We start from the raw sequence: 19,146 nt of genomic DNA, 5'->3' as shown, positions 1-19,146 counted from the left end.
GAATTTCACCCTGGTGGTGCAAATCTTTTCAGAGGAATTAACAAAGATGTGCACTTTTCATGAACAAAAATTCTTATAGCTATCAAACAAACTGATATGCCTGAAACATTTCTTTTCTTCAAGGTGAGATATGTAAATATCAAGCAATATTCCAGATTGTCTTCATGGAAGCATTTTCATTCCAGAATACATGAATGCAATCTTTCTGTTTACTTTATATCATTTCAAGACACTAGATTAAATTAAATGGAAAACAGGCACTCTTGGTTGGAACGGGGATATCCTCAGGTGAAGATAATTAGCACCTATTCATTTATATGTAGATTGATATACAGTGCCTTTTTATGACAAAATGCCTTTGTAAACCATCCCTCCCCTACCCTCACCCTCCCCTGCTGTACTGTTTCCTGCGTGTTTTTAATTCACTGAAAATCATTTTACTTAAGCCCAAAAAGGAGAGTAGAAAACATGGACTAATTACCAAACAAATTAAGTCGATATTAAGAATATGCACTCAGGGGTAAGACAAAGGGATACTGCAGCACCAGAGGAGAAAGTAACCCTTCTGCCCTCTGCCAGCTTCCACTTGTCTGTCTGCCATAATAGCAACTGCCTAAAAATAATTTAAATGAGTGTGGAAGAAAAAGTCATGGTAGAGTATTTAATTCCAGGAAGGCAAAGGATGAGAACTTCTGATTTAAACACATATCAACACATAATGCACTCCCTCTCATAAAATTTTATCTTTGTTAAAATCTACAAAGCTTTTTACTGTCCCCATAAACAGGCTTAATGCTCTCTGCAGAATCCCTCCTGCTACTGCTGGCCATACAAAGGCAGCCATTTAAAGCTAAGATATGTTGCAATTGTTAACACCAATGCTCTGAGCTTTTTCTTACTTTACAGAAAGTAAAATGAAGATCAGCATAGGGTAAATTCTGCCCTCACTTCCATAAAATTCAAAAGGTGATGCACTACCAACATAGGGAGAATGGTGTATTTTAAGGGTGGGATTACAAAACTCGCCCTATGAATTTTAATCTCCAAAATTGGCGTGTTCTTTTATAGGGTTCAGAGGCCTTTCTTCCTGGGAGTTCTGCACTCATCAGTCATTTAATTTTTTTAATCTTACTACATTTGGAGATAGAGGGAAAAATACTCTGTCTGAAACTTTAAGCATTGAGAAAAACCACAATATTTTTTTGTCTAACGTAATTACTGACAGATTCCAATTGGAAAGCTGTTGCTTTTATTTTAATTTTATTAAAGGAGTGAACAAAGGCTACCCAAGGCACCACAATAAAATTACATTAACTGTAAAATTACATTATTAATTCTTTAATCTCACTCGAGGCCTCAAGCTGTTGCTATGTCCAATTACCCAGCTAACCACCTGTCAGAACTGTAAAGCTAGTTTAACATTACCTCCAGGACAGTTGTGTGCCCTGTGTTCAGTCAGGTCTGCCAGTGAATCGAAGTCCTGCTGACAGTTATCGCAGGTGTAAATTGACTCATCCTCCATGTCTTCATCTTCCTCATTTCTCTCTTCCTGGCTCGTCACACTGTTCCTCTCTTCCAGGGCCTGGCTGTCCTTTGCTTCGCTCTCCAGCTCTCCTCCCAGGCCACCTGCCAACAGCAAGAACATCCTCTAAGTTTGAGAGGTCTGAAAAATTAGAGCTTTAAGAAGGATGTTGTGCTTATTAAGATACATTTAATTACAGCCGCTCTCACTTTATTCCCGACACCTTTTATTATATTAATGTGGGTTTTATATCATGCAGTGCAACAATTCTCAACTGTATTCTCTGCTGCGTAGTGTGAATCCTGCAAACACTCTCTCCTAATCTTCTCTGGTGGGTGTGTAGCAGGAGCCTCTAACTCTCTGTCATATAAAGTTGTTAGTGTTTTATCACTTAACCAGATTCTCAAAGCTTTAAAAACTGGCAAGATTAATTACAGCCCGCAAAGACAAGGCATGTGATGAATTTTAATTCTAAATGCTCTCCTCTCCCCACCACCTCCAAGCCCAAATATTAGTAACAACCAGAAAAAAAGTTATCTAGCTGAAGATCCCCAGAGCACACATACACCCCAGGACTTCAAAGGTCCCACTGAACTAACAAGAGGTGCTCTGCTGGGCAGAAGAGCCTTGCATTGTGCTGGGAAACACAGCATTGCATCTGATTTTCAGGTCTCTCAGACTTTTTTTATCTTCTTCTGTGACATGGGCTGGCAAAAACATCTTTGCCCCAAAACCCACAAGTTTTCATGCATGTGAGCATACAAGGAGGCTCCCTGGTGGCCCAGAAGCAGCCTGGTACAGGGGGCCATGTCCCCCAGGGCTGTGCAGCTGGCAGGTCCCTGCACATGGGCAGACACCCACAGGCAGACCTTCCAGCATGCACTCAGCAGCCTGGCATGAGGGATAGGCTTGCAACAGCATCCTGACTCCAGAACACTCTCTTGGCCATGGTGGCCACCCAGACATGCCTGAGGCTAGTCATGCCCAATGACTCTATGCAGCACTGTGGATGGCCCTCATTTGGGCTCTCTGGAGAGGCAGCAGAGGTGAAAAAGCTCTTCTAAGTCTCTACTGAGAGAGCATCAGTTAGATATGCAGGCCGTGCTGACCAGGCTTTGGTGAGCAGCTGAGACAGAGATGCCTGCACCTCTTCTACATGCATCTCACCAACAGCGCAGCTGCAGGCACTACACGTGCACCATTTCACCTGCCTCCCCAAGCATTCATTTGCTCTGGATACACCTTGTTGATAGTTTGGGAAGATCTGAGAAAACATCTGGCAAAATGAAATGGAACTATGGCGACTTCCAGCAGAAGAAATCCTTCTACACTGCTGACCAGTACCAGATGACCCTGAAGCCCAGGGGCTGCTCAAGCCAGGCAGGAGGGAGATGCCACCTTGTTGGTTCAGGTTGTGTTTGGATTTTAAACTATTAAGGAGACGCCAGTGAACAGAGAGATGAATTGTTTTGAAAATTAGATCAGTGTCAAAAAGATTAAGGACAACCAATGCTGAGAACATGAAACAAAGCTGAAAAAAAATCTATTAAAGACAAAAACTGGTGAGCACAAGCACTGCAATTCAGACACACACATTAGTCGGGCTCTGCTACCACTTATCCAGCCACAGTACATTTTATACCATCTTCTGCACTGTGCATGATAACATAAATCAGCCACTGTAAAATGCTCCACAGTTTTCCACGGAGTGCTCGTAACGTGACGTGCTCTTGAATTGCAACGGAAATATTAAAAATCAATGCCTGCTTGTGGTGTATCACAGCATCCCTCTTGGCAATTAACTGATCTGCCCATTTTCAGGATTTTTACTGTTAAATTATACATAACTTTCCACTACAAAATTTCCATTAGAAGCTAAATATAATGTTCATCTTAACAAATCAGATGTGCCACTTACACGGCAGTAATGAATTTAAGGATTTAGGTATAAAAAGTACCACTCACTAAGCTCTCCATATTGTAAGTCATCATCTGTACTATGTTTATTCAATAAAATGCTGTTTGCTGAACCCCATTAGACTCTTCCTTAAATAAAAATGTATTGCAATAGAAAAACACATGATTCTGGTTCTCTTTATTCTACTACCACACCAATTAAGCAACATTGGAGGCTATGTTAGCTTTGCTTTACTTCACACATAATTTAATGTCCATATTCAAATTATCACTTCCATTTTGTCATATGTACTTGGCCCACCTTTTTACAGCCTCTCATCCCTGACTACAATCACAACCATCTTAGCACATTCAAACTTTTTAAAGCCTGTATGTCCTGCAGACTTGATAGTTAATAAATCACAATGTCAACTTTCTGGTTTTATAAGACAGAAACCCATAAAAATAGTCCAACTATATAAATCTAGCATAAGGAACTGCTGCCTGCTTCTAAGCTGCCTGCCTATGGAGACCTGAGAGAAGCACTTCTGGACTGACTTTACTACAACCTGATGAAGAACTTTTAGGAAACTTTGGGAAGATTTAAGGAATCTTCTCTAATATTTTTAGCAGAAATTCTGTCTTTTGACAGTTAAGCTAAAGGACAGCTGATCTGGTGAGTACACTGTGACAAATTCATCCTTGGTTTTACTCCAACACTTTGTGACTACACCAGGGATAAAGCTGTTTGACCAAGTCCAACAATAACAAATAATTTAGCACACTGCTTTAGGAAAAATAAATTGTACAATGTGAGATAAGAAAATAGATTCCCGACTGCAAAGCAAAATTCCAGAAACATTTTTTAATTCCCTGTTGAATGGGAAATCTGATCCTCTAGGCAACTTTACAAAAGCGTTGTTGCTTGACAGAGCTGTATGTCAAATAACACAACAGTGAATCTTGCATAAATTATTTAGCAAATGCAACATTGCTTTAAACTGAGATTTTTTATTTCTGTTTTCAGAAAGTTGAAGGAATTTTACATGTCTGCCACGCCTCAGTGTTACTGTCCTTCGAATAACAAGGTCTTCAGATTCCTCTGCTCGGTGCTTGCCTTGTAGAAACCAAAACACCAAGGAGAAAAATCTGGTGTGTCTCTTGGTTTTTCAACCTTTGTCTCCACTATTTTGACAACGAGCTGCAAGCAGGGCGTGTGTGGTGCAGGCAGCCCAAGGGAGACACCAGCTCCTTGCCCAGGGGAGTGAAACAGGCAGCAAGCTCCAGGGCGGTGATGGGAATGGGTGGTCCATCCAGCAAGGAAAAGCTGCAAAAGCAGCCCAGCTGCTCCTGTGGTGAGCTCAGTTTCCCTGACGAGGACAGCAGGCCACGAGCATTCCTCAGGAATTAATTTCTGAGGAGTTTTCTGCTGTGGTAGGTCACAAATTTAACCAGTAATTTTCCTGCTGGCAGGAACTGTAGGAGTCTCCTGCCCCCGAAGAACCAGGCAGGAGCACACTGCCGAAGGGCTTTGGGTCACCATGGGAGGTAAAGGCACTGCTGGCACTGGAGGTGAACCTGGCTCTGAAGGGACACAGCCATACACTATGACACAAAGGGGCTTTTTGGTGGCCAGAGCCAATGGCACCTTCTGAAGTCTCCAAAGACCAGGGGCTACCTTGTATCATCAAGTGCAGATATGAGTATTAACTGATACAAACAATATTTAAGATGGCCTTGGGGATGAGTGAACTTCATTCAATAGTAGATAGCTTCTATCTAGATTGCTAAAAAAAAAAAAAAAAATTAAAAAATCTGAACTTAAAGATGGCACCATGGGCACACAGCTCCCAGATGGCACTGGGACATTTCAGCACAGCACAAGGGTATGGCCAAACATCAGCAGAAGGGAGCTGCCAACACTGCATATTAGGATAAATTACAACTAATTAATTCTAAAGGGAGGGGGGAAAGGCCCTGTACTTCATAAAAATGTTATTAGTAATTTTTAAATGAACCTGCCATCTCAAATGATGACTTTAACAATTTTCTTGCATGAGAGATCAGCCTTGAAAATACACCTTGCTCTACCTGAAATGTCAGGAAGCAGGGTTGGGGGACTTTCTGTTATTCTCTTTTCTCCTTTTTTCTTTTTTTTTCCCCTGTAGCACACTGGAAGGCCTGCAGGGCTTTACACAAGAAGCATATTTTACCCTATGACCTAAACAATCTGGCCAACAGTCAAGAATATGTTATTCTAATTGCCACTAAAGTTAATGTTGTTAATGACTCTTGGTCTTTCTGTAAAAGCCAGCTTGTACTCTAGAAAGTTACTATTTCAAAGGGGACATATGAAGAACTGGTAGTGTTCCTGCCTGACCTGGTGGTCCAAGGAATGTGGCAAACCTGGCAAAGCTGGAAAAGTGAATTCCCAAAGGTCCAGCCTGAAGGTTGCAGACAGTAGAAATGCCTTCTGAGCAGTGTTCAAAACAGCCCTCTTACAGGAACAACGTGCTCTTAAAGCCAAATATTTGAAAACAAATTACATGTACCATGTTCAACTCAGGCAAGAGCAAATTTCCAATTGCTCCAGTCAGGCTGGGATTTACAGCATCACTGCCAGGATGGGGCTGTGCCCTGAGCTGAGTGTGGCAGAGCCTCAGCCCTGGCCTGTGGTGCCAGTCCAGCTATGAGGCAGTAGGAAAATGCTTTGGGGACTTCAGGTATCAATGCAGCACTGGAAAGACAGGAAGCTCAGAGCCACACTGGAAGGGGACACTGATGCCTACCTACCATTTCCACATGGAAACAGGTAACCCCATGAAACACCTGGATGGGCCAGAGAAATTAATCTCTTGGCTTATTTCTTTTCTGCTGTGGAATCAAATATGGACACTTCAAAGTTCTTATCAGCATAACACAGGGCAAGGAAGCCTTTCTGTCTTTGTGCCAGTACATTTTCTGGGGCTTTTCTTTAGTTTCTTTTAAAGCCTGAGGACTTTTTAAAGCTGGGATTTATTTTAAATTCTGGACTGGTCTTTGGAACAGAGTCATGTCCAGCTTTAAATACCTCTAGTTACAGGGCTTCCATCAAGAATTGTTTCTTAACAGGAGTACACTGATTTACTGCTGAACAACACTTTGTATCAGAACGACTTTCCCATGCAGAGCTAGAGCTTCAATCTACAGAATGCCCGAAGTTATGTTGTACAAATCATTACCTAAGCATGGGCATACACACACACACACACACACACACACACACTGCTGAGCCCTGAGAGCTGGAAGGCAAAAAAAAGAAAATTCAGACAGGGGAAGAGGCATCTCTTCATTCCTGCCTTGTTCCGAAGAAAAAATAATGGCAGGTCTCACAAAGAGGCTATGATAATTCCTAGGAATTTTCCAGAGATGTGATAAAAGTAAATGGCACTAAAGAAATAAAAGCTAATTGCTGGAGGGATGAGGGGTGCTGGCACACAACTGACCCACCTCCTGGAATTTGGTGGAGCCCAGGGGTGAGCCCCCCCCAGGGATGCAGCCTTCCTGCCCTGGGGCTGCTGCTCAGCTCCCCGGCAAGACAAGAGGAAGGAAATTTCATCTACAATTAGGAAGTGAGAACAAAAGAAACAAATGACTTGAAGGAAAAGCCTAATCTAAACCTTCATTAGTAAACGTTGTGCTCAGTGTCAAATGCCAAATCAGCATGGGAGGGGTCTCTACTTTTATGTGGTTTGTTACAGCCTAGTGTTGTCTCTAGCACTGTTATACAGCAAAAGAGTCCAAAGTTCTCTGGCATTTGTGGTCAAACGAGAATGAATAGAGGCAAAAAAGCCACTAATGTTTCAGTAATGCAAACACAAACAAACCTGAGCTGAAATCTTCCCACAGGATGAAAAGTCTTGGCTTTGCTGGGCACCCCCGGACTGTGGCTCTTCAGTGTTTCCAAACCCATCTTTTTTTAACACTCACATCTTACACACAGGTGTATGTGTGTGCTGCCTCTCAATGGGCCAGGACCAATGTGAGCCACTGGAACCACTACAACCATATTCCCCAGAGCAGCCAGAAACCTGCTCCAGCCAAGGCAATCAGTGCAGGGAGCACAAACTGCATCCCAGCACTAGGACCAGGTATCAAAGGCAGCTTGCTCTGCACATTGAATCCTTGCTATGTGCATCAAAAGCAAGCAGGCTTGGTGCTCAATCATGCAGTGCAGCACAGGTCTTCTAAACAGTGTAAAACCACATGGGGGGAAAAAAAAGAAGTGCCTAGCTGAAAAACAAAGAGCCAAAAAGGATAATGCATGAAACACCACAGTCTGTTCATGCAATGTCAGCTGCATGGGATGACTTCAAGGCAGAGCAGAGTGACTGTCACACAATCCTGCCAACATGGAATTGCCACGGAACACTCCTCACAGGCTGAAGAGATCTGTGCATCAGACCTAGCTTTCCCTCAACGAGAGGGAAAAACAATCATAATACCAAAAAATTATTTGATCCAGCATGTAGTTAATGGTGTTGGCCTCCTAAGACTTACAACTTAATAAAATTGATCTCACTGCAGTACTGTAATGAAGAACAGTAGGATAAGGCTACCCTTGAACCATGAAAATTGTATATTGTTACCTCCTCGTGCCCTCCTAGGGCTATGGTTGCTGCAGCCTCTCCAAGCTGTCATTTGTCTGGCTCTGACAGCAGAGTCCAATGACAAGTGGCAATGGTGGCTGTGAGGGCTTCTTCGGAAAAGCAAGAGACAAGGGAGAGTGCTCAGTGTCTCCCTGGACAATAACTTATAGGGTAAAAACACAGATTACACTAATAATACAGTGCTTTGTGAAGTGTGTTAACAATAAAGTATACAAAAGTCAGAAAGACTTGAGGAAGTGCACATTATAACATTTCACAGCAGAGTCTCATTACACACCAGTATGTATTAAATCATACTAATTTCTCAGTAGGTGGACAGTTCTCAGCATTCTTCTTTAGCTTAGCAAAGAAAAACTATTTTAGTAGGGTATTGCACCTCCTTCTACATCTGCCTGTACACATACTTTAAGAGAAAGGGCTTCCAAGCTAAACCCCCAGTAATAACTAGCTAAGTGCTGCCAGGGCCTGCCCTGCTGCTGCCTGACTCTGCTGGCACTGCACCACTCAGAGAATTGTTAGTGACAGTCCTGCACCACCACCCCAGCATCCTTCTATTAACTTACTTATGGAAATAATTCACAGAAAAAAATTTCATCTTACTTCATTGATGACATTTTCTAACTTAGCAGCTACACTATTTAAGAAAACCTGAAGTGTCTACCTTGAGTTTAAAGGCAGAGCTGGCAGGAAGACGTGGCAGAAGCCTGGCAGCTGGCACAATCACCAGCATCATACTCAGAATGGATAATGTGGGGAATGTGGTGCCTGGCTCTCACCTGAGCCCACCTGTATCTATGTGTGGTTATCTCATATGATTTCCCTGGTTTCTCCAGCGAAAACAAGACTTCACCCCATATTGTTCTGCCTCCATGCAAATCCAAACTCCCTGTTGGTATGCACATAGTAACTACCAGAATGTGCAGATATTCACATAGACAGTCCTGGCCTCATGTTCTTTAAGCGAGAAAAGAACATTTCTGACCAGAAACCCACTGGCTGTGCTCAGTCAGGGAGTTTACATCATGCTCACACACTCAAACTTTCTCAACAGCCCTGGTTTTCTTGGATGTCAAGACTTCCGTAGTATCCTTCAGTCAACAAGCTAGAGAAACCTTTTATTAAATGCTGCTAATTTTTTTATTGATCAAACTGTGAGCCATTTCATTTTCCATTATAGCAGAAATCTCCTATAGGAGCATTCAGATTAAGTTTCTTTATTCTGTCTCTAGTAGCATGTCACTTTTAATCAGTTTTTAGTTTCATTATTGCTTGAAAATTAGAAAGCAGTTTCTCTGTTCTTTATTGCTTTTTTTTAAAGTTTAGTTACTGAATGATTATTAAACTTGGAAAATACACAGACAGGCGTAACGTGCTAAATAAATTCCTCACTGTCTCTAACCAACTTTAACATTAGCTTTTTTTATAATTTTTAGGTTTATTTTCACTGAAAGACTGTTTGTAATTATTACTCATGTTCTCCCCAAACACTTATGTTACTAAAGTGTGAAATGTCTTCTAACACAAAGACAGTTCTCTGGGAAGTAATTACAAAAATGCATTCAGGGGCAATAATTTTATATTAACTGTCAGCAGCATACATCTTCTGAAAAGGCACTTGTTATGAAGGAATTATTTGTGTGGAATTTCAAGGCACTGAAGGCGAAGGAAAACTGCAGAAACACATTAAATTGAAACTCCAGCTCCCTCATCAAGGGTCAGTTTATGTTTAAATCATTACCTTGAAGGCAACTCCACACCTTTCAAAGAGTCTATTAGACAATTTCAATTTTATGCGCAAATTGGAAACAGTCTCCACTTTTTGGTGTGGAAGAATTTACATCCTCTTTTTAAGGAATTTTCTGAGCAGCTAATTAAAACAATATATATACAGGCTTCTATTAAGCTTTCACTGATGACAAAAAAAAATTTTTTAATGATTTATGGTAGTAACAAAAACAGTGGCCTTAAAACTGACCAGGCACATGGAAAGGATAGCTGTGTCTGTAATGAATATAAGAAAACATTTAATGAACATTTTATAGTAGCTTTTAGCCTGTGGGCAAATTCCTTAGTCCTTAAGAAAGTGAAATTAATCAGGAAAATTAAAAATAAGAGTTAAACTCAGCAATAGTGATTAAGAATCATATCACTTTAAAAATGTTTGGGTTTTTTTAATCAGATTTAAAAAACAATCATAAAACTAATACCAAACAGTAAAACTTCTCCTTAATCATAGCTGCAGGTAATGTTTCAGCCTTTCTAGTCCTTCTAACTAAAATGATTTAGATGTTACATGACAACTGCATTTATACACCAAAAAGCAGACAAAGAGCTAAGTTATTATTATTTATTTGCATGCAAGCAGCAGTGGGATTGTACTTTATAGTGCTAACAGCACAGTGTTTATCAGCTCTTCAGTGGTTCAGCAGCCAGTTTAAGATTATAAATATGGGATGTAAACACTTCCCTGCCACAAATTCAAGGAAAGGAGAGCAGAGCAGTCAGAGTGCTCAGTTCCTGACGCAGTGGCATCTGCAGGACCCTCCCCAGTTATTCAGCTGGGGGGACCCTGGGCAGGGTGCCCTGCTGCCCCTCTGCCCCGTGGGGCTGTGACAGGGCTGCAAGGAGAGCAGCCTCCTCCTTTACACCAGAGTCTCCTTGGAAAGAACAGCTTCAAAATCCAGGGGGAAGGTTTCAGTGGACTACAGCAGCAGCGGGGCCTGGCAGTTCCTAGGCAGATGGCAGGGCAGAGCTCACAGCTCTCCTGTGAGCATCTGACCTGCAAAGTACAGCCTGTATTAGATCAAAAAGTCACAGTCCTAGAAGGGGCATCTTGCTTTGTACCATGGCTTGTTTCTGCTCTGTTTGCTACCAGGGATATTCCACATTCAAGTGCAGACAACAGTTACCACTGCTTTTTTCACAATAGCAACACTTCAGTCTTGTTCTGATGTCAAATAGCAATTTGCTTTGTAGATCTCTGTGGCATTCAAATCAAATAGTGTGTTTGCACACAGCTATCCAAACTGCACTGCTATCATCTGCAGAAAACTCTAATCCACTTACTACAACTATTACATATCTAGAGCAACAGATTATCTGCTCACCTCTGGAAACAAGATGTTACTGTCCACTCCTAGATCCTTAAGGAATGGGGGTAATTGCCACCTTCCATTCCAATAAGGAGGTTCAAATCAAAACTGATCTAAAATTCATTTGTGTGCACGAGGAAATTAGGATGCAGCAGGTATTGACTTCATAGTGAAGTGCACTTCTTCATAAAAACACTTTCACTCTGACATACAACTGTTTAACACTGACCATCGTAATCTAATAAAATCCATGTAAATTTTCAGCACAAAAACAGCTCTTTAATTTTACTTGGGTATGTTAATATTTTAATATTATACAATCTATTATTTTTTTAATCTCTGTTGAAGGCAACTGCCTGGTTTCCAGCAGTTCCATGGAATCCCAATCTCACCTGGCAAAGAACATCTTTATCACATTTTAATTCATAGACATGACAAGACCATTTGTTGTTTTCTTTTAAGGAAATACTGTAAATTATTCTTTTTTTATTTATTTATTTTATGGTAAAAATCAGATATCTATAAAAGTTAAATCTATAGCTTCATAAATAGACCAAAAAATTAGAAGGCTTAATAAAATTCCCATGTGGCTTGTTATTGCAGCTGTGTATCAAATGCAAAAATAAAGTATTGACTGGTTCTGCTCAAAATAATAGCTGCTGGAACTCATGATTAAAGTAAAGCTGTTGATTTTTAAAGAGAGAAAGATTGCAAGTGATGTAATTTACCATAAATGACAAAATTATTATGTATTTCAATATCTGAATCCCTTTTGGCTAATTCAAAATGCAGATTCCTTTCTCATCCCTCTGTAAGAGCTGGGACTTTGACCTGTCCTTTCTGCAGGTAAGCTCTACCCCCTCAAAGATTCCTGTCCTCACTGTGTAACATCCAACAGTGTATGCACATGCAGGTGAGAAGAGCAAGGCTTTAATTCAAAACACCTTCTTGTGTCCCTGAATATATTTCTGCTCAAAATGCATTTTTCTACTGCTAAGGATACAGATTTGTTTAAAGACTATGTTGAAGAGGAACTTCTTTTACAAACCAAACCTGTAGGATCCTATGAGTAGCATTTGCATCTATATATCTATAAATCCCCCAAAACATTTGTTAGGACCGAGAGGGCAAAAGCCATAGCACTCTGTACACCATCAGGGGTAGAATTGATACAAAGGATGGAAAAACAGAGAGGAAAATTTATTGGGGCAGAAAGAAAAAGACACTTAGGCAAATTAAGGAAAGCAATTATTATTTCACTGACCTTCTCATGGGTTTTGGGTTGCTTGAAACCTGCCTAGATCATTTTCCAGTGGGAAAGCCAGATGTGCAGCTGAAGGAGCACGGAAGGGAGCTGCTCCTGGGATAGCTGTGCCTGGGAGTCTTCACAACTGTAATTAAAGACTTGAGAGGTTTCTGTGGGCAAACGCCACAGAACTTTCATGGAGTTGGCTTTGCAGGTAAAACTCCTTTTTACCCTCAGGGTCTAGGGAGTGGATCAGGACCATAACCTAGATGTAGGCTTTACAGCCTGATTCAATGCCAAATAATATCTTGGAGGGTAAAAAAACCAAAACAACCTTCTAACTTTCTCTCTACAATTCTGGTGTGGTTTTTTGTTTGCTTGATTTTGGGGGGGGTTTTTTTGAGCAAGGGCTCATGTCCCTTTGCCACTGGGCACTGCTGGCAGAGGGGCTGAGGCTCATATCTTGGCTACACGAGAGCCCTCCAAGCAGAACACCGAGGGCAAAGTGAGTGGAAACTGGGAAAACAGGACCTGACGCTGCTCCAGCTGGAGCTGGGGGGGACATCTGTAGGCAGACAAAGTGATTTAGAAGCCAAATACCCACTGAATGGCAACGGACTGTAGCAAAAACCCATGAAATTGGAAATTAATGAGAGTCAGGCACCTAGGTATCTAAATGGCTTTGGAAGAGCAGGGCTTACAGGCTTTCAGAAATGTCACCCTCAGGTCTCGTTACATGTGTGCATCTCTGCACAACCAGCACCAGGTCCTGCTGCAGGTCTCCAGCCCACAGCAAAAGAATTCAGTTGCCTGTTTTTCACAGTCATTAACTTAACAAGATTCTCAACCAGAAAAGAGAGGAAAGTCTGTGCCTCTCCTATTATGCAGCACAGGAAAGGGTATTTAACAGGTGGTCAAGTTATTAGAGAAACATTGGATTCTGCAAAAAGTATCACCTCCTGCATGGCCATAGCCAGCTCCTGCTGCACAAACACAAACCCCTCCTGCCCAGGAGAGCCACCAAGGAGATGAATACAACAAGAAAACCAAATTAGAACAATTCTAAAAGTTCCCTGTCATTTTCTTCTCATTCTCTGTTCCCCACTTGTAAAACATGACATGATTTTGGGCTGTGGGCTCAGTTATATTTCAGCTTATGTTTAACATGAGCTCATAGGCAAAAATTAATGTACCTCAAACTTCCTTTCTCATTTCTTTCCTTAATACCAAACTCCGAAGTCCTACATGTTTCACTTGACAAAGCCATTAATTCCGTAATTTCACATAATTAAATCGAGCAAAGCAGAGTATTTAAATTGGAGCTAAGTGAAATATACTTCTGTGAGGCTCATGCTGTTAGAATTGTGCTGCATGCTATTCTGCTGCTGCTCATTTATTAATTTGGGATGGGCTGAAACGTGACACCATGTAATAAGGAATGTGCCGGCTCCAGTAGAAATAGAAGTAATTTTTTAAAAAAATTTAAAAATCATAGAGGACAGTGAATCAAGCATCAAATGAAATAAGTTAATCCCACTGAATAAGCACTCTGCAGAGCACGTCTACACCCAGGTTTGTACTTTCCCTATGATAACTCATTTCTGGCAAGAGGTTTTCAGCTATTTATCCCTGGAATATGAAGTGAGCTGCACTAGACCTCCAGCATGGTGATCCTTTTAGTAGTGGTAACACTTTTTATCCTAAAATCTTCCTGCTTTCTTTCTTCTAGCCTTACATGGTGAAGTGTGAAAAGACTTTTAAAAGAGCTAAAGGTAAAAATTACTTTGAAGTCTTGCCTCTCACAGCCACTCCTCTGATTCAGCAAGTCCCAAGTGATGAAGCAGGAGAAAGCTGTGTGGTACACAGCACCAGAGAAGTGCCATAGCCCTCAGCTCCACCATCAGGATGATGGAAAACAAACGGACAGGTAAAATCCAAAGTATGGATTTTAGCTTGCAAATAAATAATAAAGGGGAAGGAGTTAAGATGGCAAATAATCCAAGTAGTGGAAATACCTTGTGTAATTTAAAAAGTCTCACCATAATATAGAGGTGGGTTTTTCCTTTCCATCAGTGCTTTCTGGTTCTCAAGTTTCTAATGAACTACCTTAATTGGACTCTTCCAGAAACAGTGAAAGTTCCTCCACTTCTTCCTTTGCCTCCAAGGACAACCATGAAAGGTGCGTATCGGGACTGCTCATGATAACCCTCACCAGACAGCGCTCATAATGACCTGCTCCCACTAATGAAAATGAGGGGGTAGGGAAGGAGATTGTTGTTGTTGTTGTAATTAAGCTTCTTAAGAGTTTATTTGGAGAGAAATTAGATTTATTTACACGCTGCTCTGATGCTGATGAAGCACCAGCTATTTGGGAGAACTCCTAATTAACCCTAATTTAGTTGATATGCTCTCTAGCAGCCCCATTCCCTGCGTACTTTGCACTAGGTAAAAAGTAGTAACAATAACAAATTATCAATTTGCAAAAGTCATGTTTCTTCGTGGGGGGACCAGTCCTAGTTTTTTTTCTTAAATTATTGGATTTGTATTTTAGCTGCTGCTAAGTAAGAAGATGCACACTTGAGAACTTTGTTCTACAAAACAGCCTTTGTGAGAGTCCCATGCAGCACTGCTGTGGGCATGGTCACTGCACCCACAGCCTCAGGTGGCCCCTCTCACCCCAGTCCCATGGCTGATGTGGAAAGAGGGTTTGGGGGTTTGCTGTGGACTCTTCCACTCCATGTACAGCTAGAAGTCTATTTTTAAAGCACTTCCACTTCCTGCATTCTCAGCCAATTATGCAGCCTGGCCATAACGTTCATTAACCAGATAAGATTTTAAGATACTTCATTACAGTAGCAAGCTAAAAATCACTTAACTCTTGTGATGTGTTTTCTCATTTAATAGTTTGCTGATGGCTTCACCACACTTCCAGTGCCTGTGGTATATCTGTGGGTTTCTTTGCAACTCAGAAAGACATTTAAAATACAATCAGTTTACTAGTATATCAGAAAGTCCTAAAAAATCACCAGTTTTTATAGGATATTTTGAGGCAGAGCAACACCAATTCTTATTTCAATTTCACACACAAAAAGCTAACAATACCGAGCACCTCTTTTTGAAAGTAAGGGTCATAAAAGAAAAATAATTTCATTCTGTTATACAGAACCATCTATGCTGTCTTGTCACAACACAAGCCCAGAGATGCAAAGAGAATTTGCAGGGGTGCTATTCCTCATGTCTTCAACACTACAGCTCTTTGCACACAAAATATATAAAGAGTAAAATGAAGAAAGAAATGTGTATTTCTGCAAAATCCTGTCCAGAAAATGTGTTACCAATCTGGCTGTTAGCTAACTTGTGCAAGATTTAGCCTGAAATTCACCTTGATGTGAAAAAGCACAGTTTTACAGCACAATATTTTTTTCATAAGATTATAGACCAAATGCTGCTCTCAGCTATGCCTGTCTCACCCTGCTGATTTTGTATACGCTTCTGGATGCTACTGTGGAAATTTGGCAATAAATGTATTTGGTTTAATATGATAAAGGAAGAGAAGCCAAATGCTTTTCACACAGAACGTTTGTAATTCATTTAACAGAATAAATGGTTATCTGTGTGTGCTAAATGCAAAGAGCCCAATATGAAATACTAGCAAAGCTTAAGTTCAACTTTCTCAATTTCTATATGGGGCAAACATTCTCTACAAATTGATGACAGCATTACAAACTGACCACCTCTCTGCAAACACAACCTACTGATTAAATCATTCAAACTGGAAGTCTTTTTTTTAATATTGTCAAAATTACACCTAGGACAAGTTCACTTCAGAACACTGTCTCCAAAATTGCCCAGTACAAAATGACTGAGACTTGTATAATGAGAAGGACAACTATATTTCTGTACCTAAAGTTGTGTCTTCTTTACATGTCAGCAAGAACAGCTGGACACAGCCCTTCTTGGGAGAAGGTTAATTCATGTCTGAGTTACATTTCTTTTAACAAAACGTGTAAGTGAAATCAAGTCAAGATAGAACAAATCCATCCATCAAAACAATACATTTGTAAGCTATTTTACATGTGAAAATATCTAACTTGGGTCTTTTGATAAGAAATAGAGCCTAGATTTTCTTTCTGAGGATGAAAACAACAACTATCTCCGTTTGTCTTTGCTTATCTGACAAAACCAGGGCATGAGAATTTAATGCCATTTAATTCAAGTTGCCTAAGCACAAGTCTACAGCAGGGCCAGCTCCAAGGGGTCCTGACCCCCTCTCAATTATATGAGACCCAAGGAAAACCATTGCTCCCCCTCTCAAGGCTGAAGATGCTGCACTCCACTTCCTCACTTCACTTGGGGGCTGCAGTTGAGCAGGTAGTGCAAAGCCATTGTCTTTCACTCATTTATCTCCTCCAAATGTTTTCTTTTGCTTAAGACTCACACAACAGATGAAAACTAAATATATGCAGCTAAAACAACAAATGTAAGGTTCAGACCATTACTGGAGGACTTTTTTCTGCTTCAGGCAGGCACAGCTCACCACAGACACACAACTGGAGAGCACCCTCCCACCATATTTCTCTCAAATTGAAAATTCTCTCTATCTTTGGTTCAGACAACAGTCAGACCCTTAAAACATACACATGCTCCACAGAGAGCCTCACCATGCCAGTGTGTTTTTCTTTATCCGAACAAAAGCTTCCAGCCAAGAGGAAAGAAATTTGCCTACCAGGTCTCTCCATTTCATGGCAGCAAAAAAAAAACTCACTTTGGAAACACTGCAGCTTTCAGTGTTAGGGCATTTAGAGGGAAAAATGTGGGATAAAGTAGGATGTTAAATCCCATCATCTGACTGCAAGAAAAAGCATTGTTAAGCATCTGAGTTTTCCTTTTGGAGTTTTGATGAGTTTACTCAAAAATGTGACAGTGGAGTCACTGACTGGAATGCTCAAGTTTTCTTCAGCTGTAATGATGAAATTAAACTTTAACAGCTCCTGAAATTATCTTTTGTGTTTGAAACACAAAAATAACATGCATCAGTTAAATTGTAAACCAAACTTCTCCGTGCTGCAGAAAACCTGGAATATGAACACTCAGACTTGTGGCTCTTCCCTTTTCTGAAGCAAAGTAAGCCCTTCCCCAACCACAGTGCCTCCAAGTTTCAACCCAGCAACTAAGTGCTGGACTTCCCATAGCTAGAAAATTGCATCAGGAAAATACATTGCATAGATTCACTGCAAATGCATCAAACCTTCCAATAAAAGTGGTTATTTTCAACCACATTATCATGCTGCTGCTTAAATATTACTAAGCTGAAGGAGTCCGCCTTTATCAGCTGGCAAACTGCCAACTCATCCTCAAGGAAACACCAAGCTAAAACACGCATCTGAATCCACACATTGTTCAGGAGCCCTGAGTAACGTCATTCAGACTTCTATGTTTACATTTTTATTGCTAATTGATTTACCACTTCTGAAGGAGATGCCTTGAATGGGAGGCGTCCCTTCCTTCTCCCCTTACCCCCGTGCTCCAAGCTTCATTACAACCCCAGCACTGTTGCCAAAATGAGATATTGCCTCATTTTTGGTACCGTGCCCTTGAAGGCATCTTATTAGAAAAGACCATTTCTTAATTAACATTTTTGATCTTTAATCTATTACACATCCCTTTAATCCCACATGGAGAAGCTTTTGGCCCACTTCCGCGGCATGGCGGTGGGAGGCAATAGGCTGGCAATTTGTGCTGAGGGCTCTCTCCCAGCTGGGCTCCAGCACGGCCAGCTGCAGGGATGGCTGTGCTCTTGCTGGTCAGCAGCAGACATTCCAATTTATTATTTTATTGCTTTTTTTTTTTTTTTTTTAATAAAGACTTCAGAGAACCACTGCTCAGCGTTAAAGACAACAGGCAGAACTGCAAGCTGGTGGATGAGATCAAACTTCAGCAAGTGGCTGCAGAGCTCTCAAAATAACCAGAACTCATAAGTGGAAGATTTAGTGGCTCACCAACATATGAAATGTTAAGAAAAGTACAATGTTAAGTCCCTTACATCATTTTACTTGCAAATAATTACAGCAATTACAATGTGCTAACTGGCAATTAACATTACAGGCTTCACAACTCACTAGAATTTTTTAAAACACGCTGTGGCCCTATGTAAATTGTCTCTTTGGTACTTCTGATTTGGTGGCTGTATGAGCTAATGGCTACACATTAGCTCAGCAGATCTCAGAACAAAATTGTTCATGTGCCAGATAATTTAATTAGAGGCTTGATCTTGTCAGAGCTTCATGCAACACAGACAGAGTTTCCAAGCAAAGTATGTGGGGTTTTTTTTCCTTCCTCTTTAGTGTTCTGTGACTGTGTAACAATTTCTACTAATGAACACCAAGGCCATCGGGGCAGAAAGGAGACGTGGCTAGCAAAACACACAAACAGACAAGCACTTCAGTCCCAAGTATGATGAATTCAATAACACGTAGAGCTCTTGCATTGAGCACCTCTTCCATGCACACCCCAATCTATTGCCAGCTCTCTGCACACATCTATTAAATCTTCATCGTGCTGTTACTCAGCCCCAAAAAAGGCAAAGGTCACTTGTCTCCAAGTGAGAGCCATAGGGTATCTAAAATCTCATTATAAATGGTCCCATTTAACAGTTTTCTCATTTGAATTTATACACAACAAATACAAGATTACAAGACGAGCTTGTAATTATTTCAACAATAACATCATAATTCCATGTAG

At 40.8% G+C, this 19,146-nt stretch overlaps 1 protein-coding gene across 3 annotated transcripts in view; it reads right to left on the bottom strand.

The window, feature by feature from the left end:
• ZNF423 (zinc finger protein 423) overlaps positions 1 to 19,146 on the bottom strand; it is a 228,052-nt gene that overhangs the window by 158,415 nt on the left and 50,491 nt on the right. For all 3 annotated transcript variants that reach the window (XM_030457955.1, XM_030457953.1, XM_030457954.1), the window contains one exon: positions 1,426 to 1,626. In XM_030457955.1, the coding sequence (XP_030313815.1) occupies positions 1,426 to 1,626 (201 nt within the window). The remainder of the gene's footprint in view (positions 1 to 1,425; positions 1,627 to 19,146) is intronic.

Source organism: Calypte anna, chromosome 11, assembly GCF_003957555.1.
Source record: "Calypte anna isolate BGI_N300 chromosome 11, bCalAnn1_v1.p, whole genome shotgun sequence".
NCBI classification, from domain to species: domain Eukaryota; kingdom Metazoa; phylum Chordata; class Aves; order Apodiformes; family Trochilidae; genus Calypte; species Calypte anna.
The sequence above is the reverse complement of the archived record's forward strand: the minus strand, read 5'-3'. Positions and strand labels throughout refer to the sequence as shown.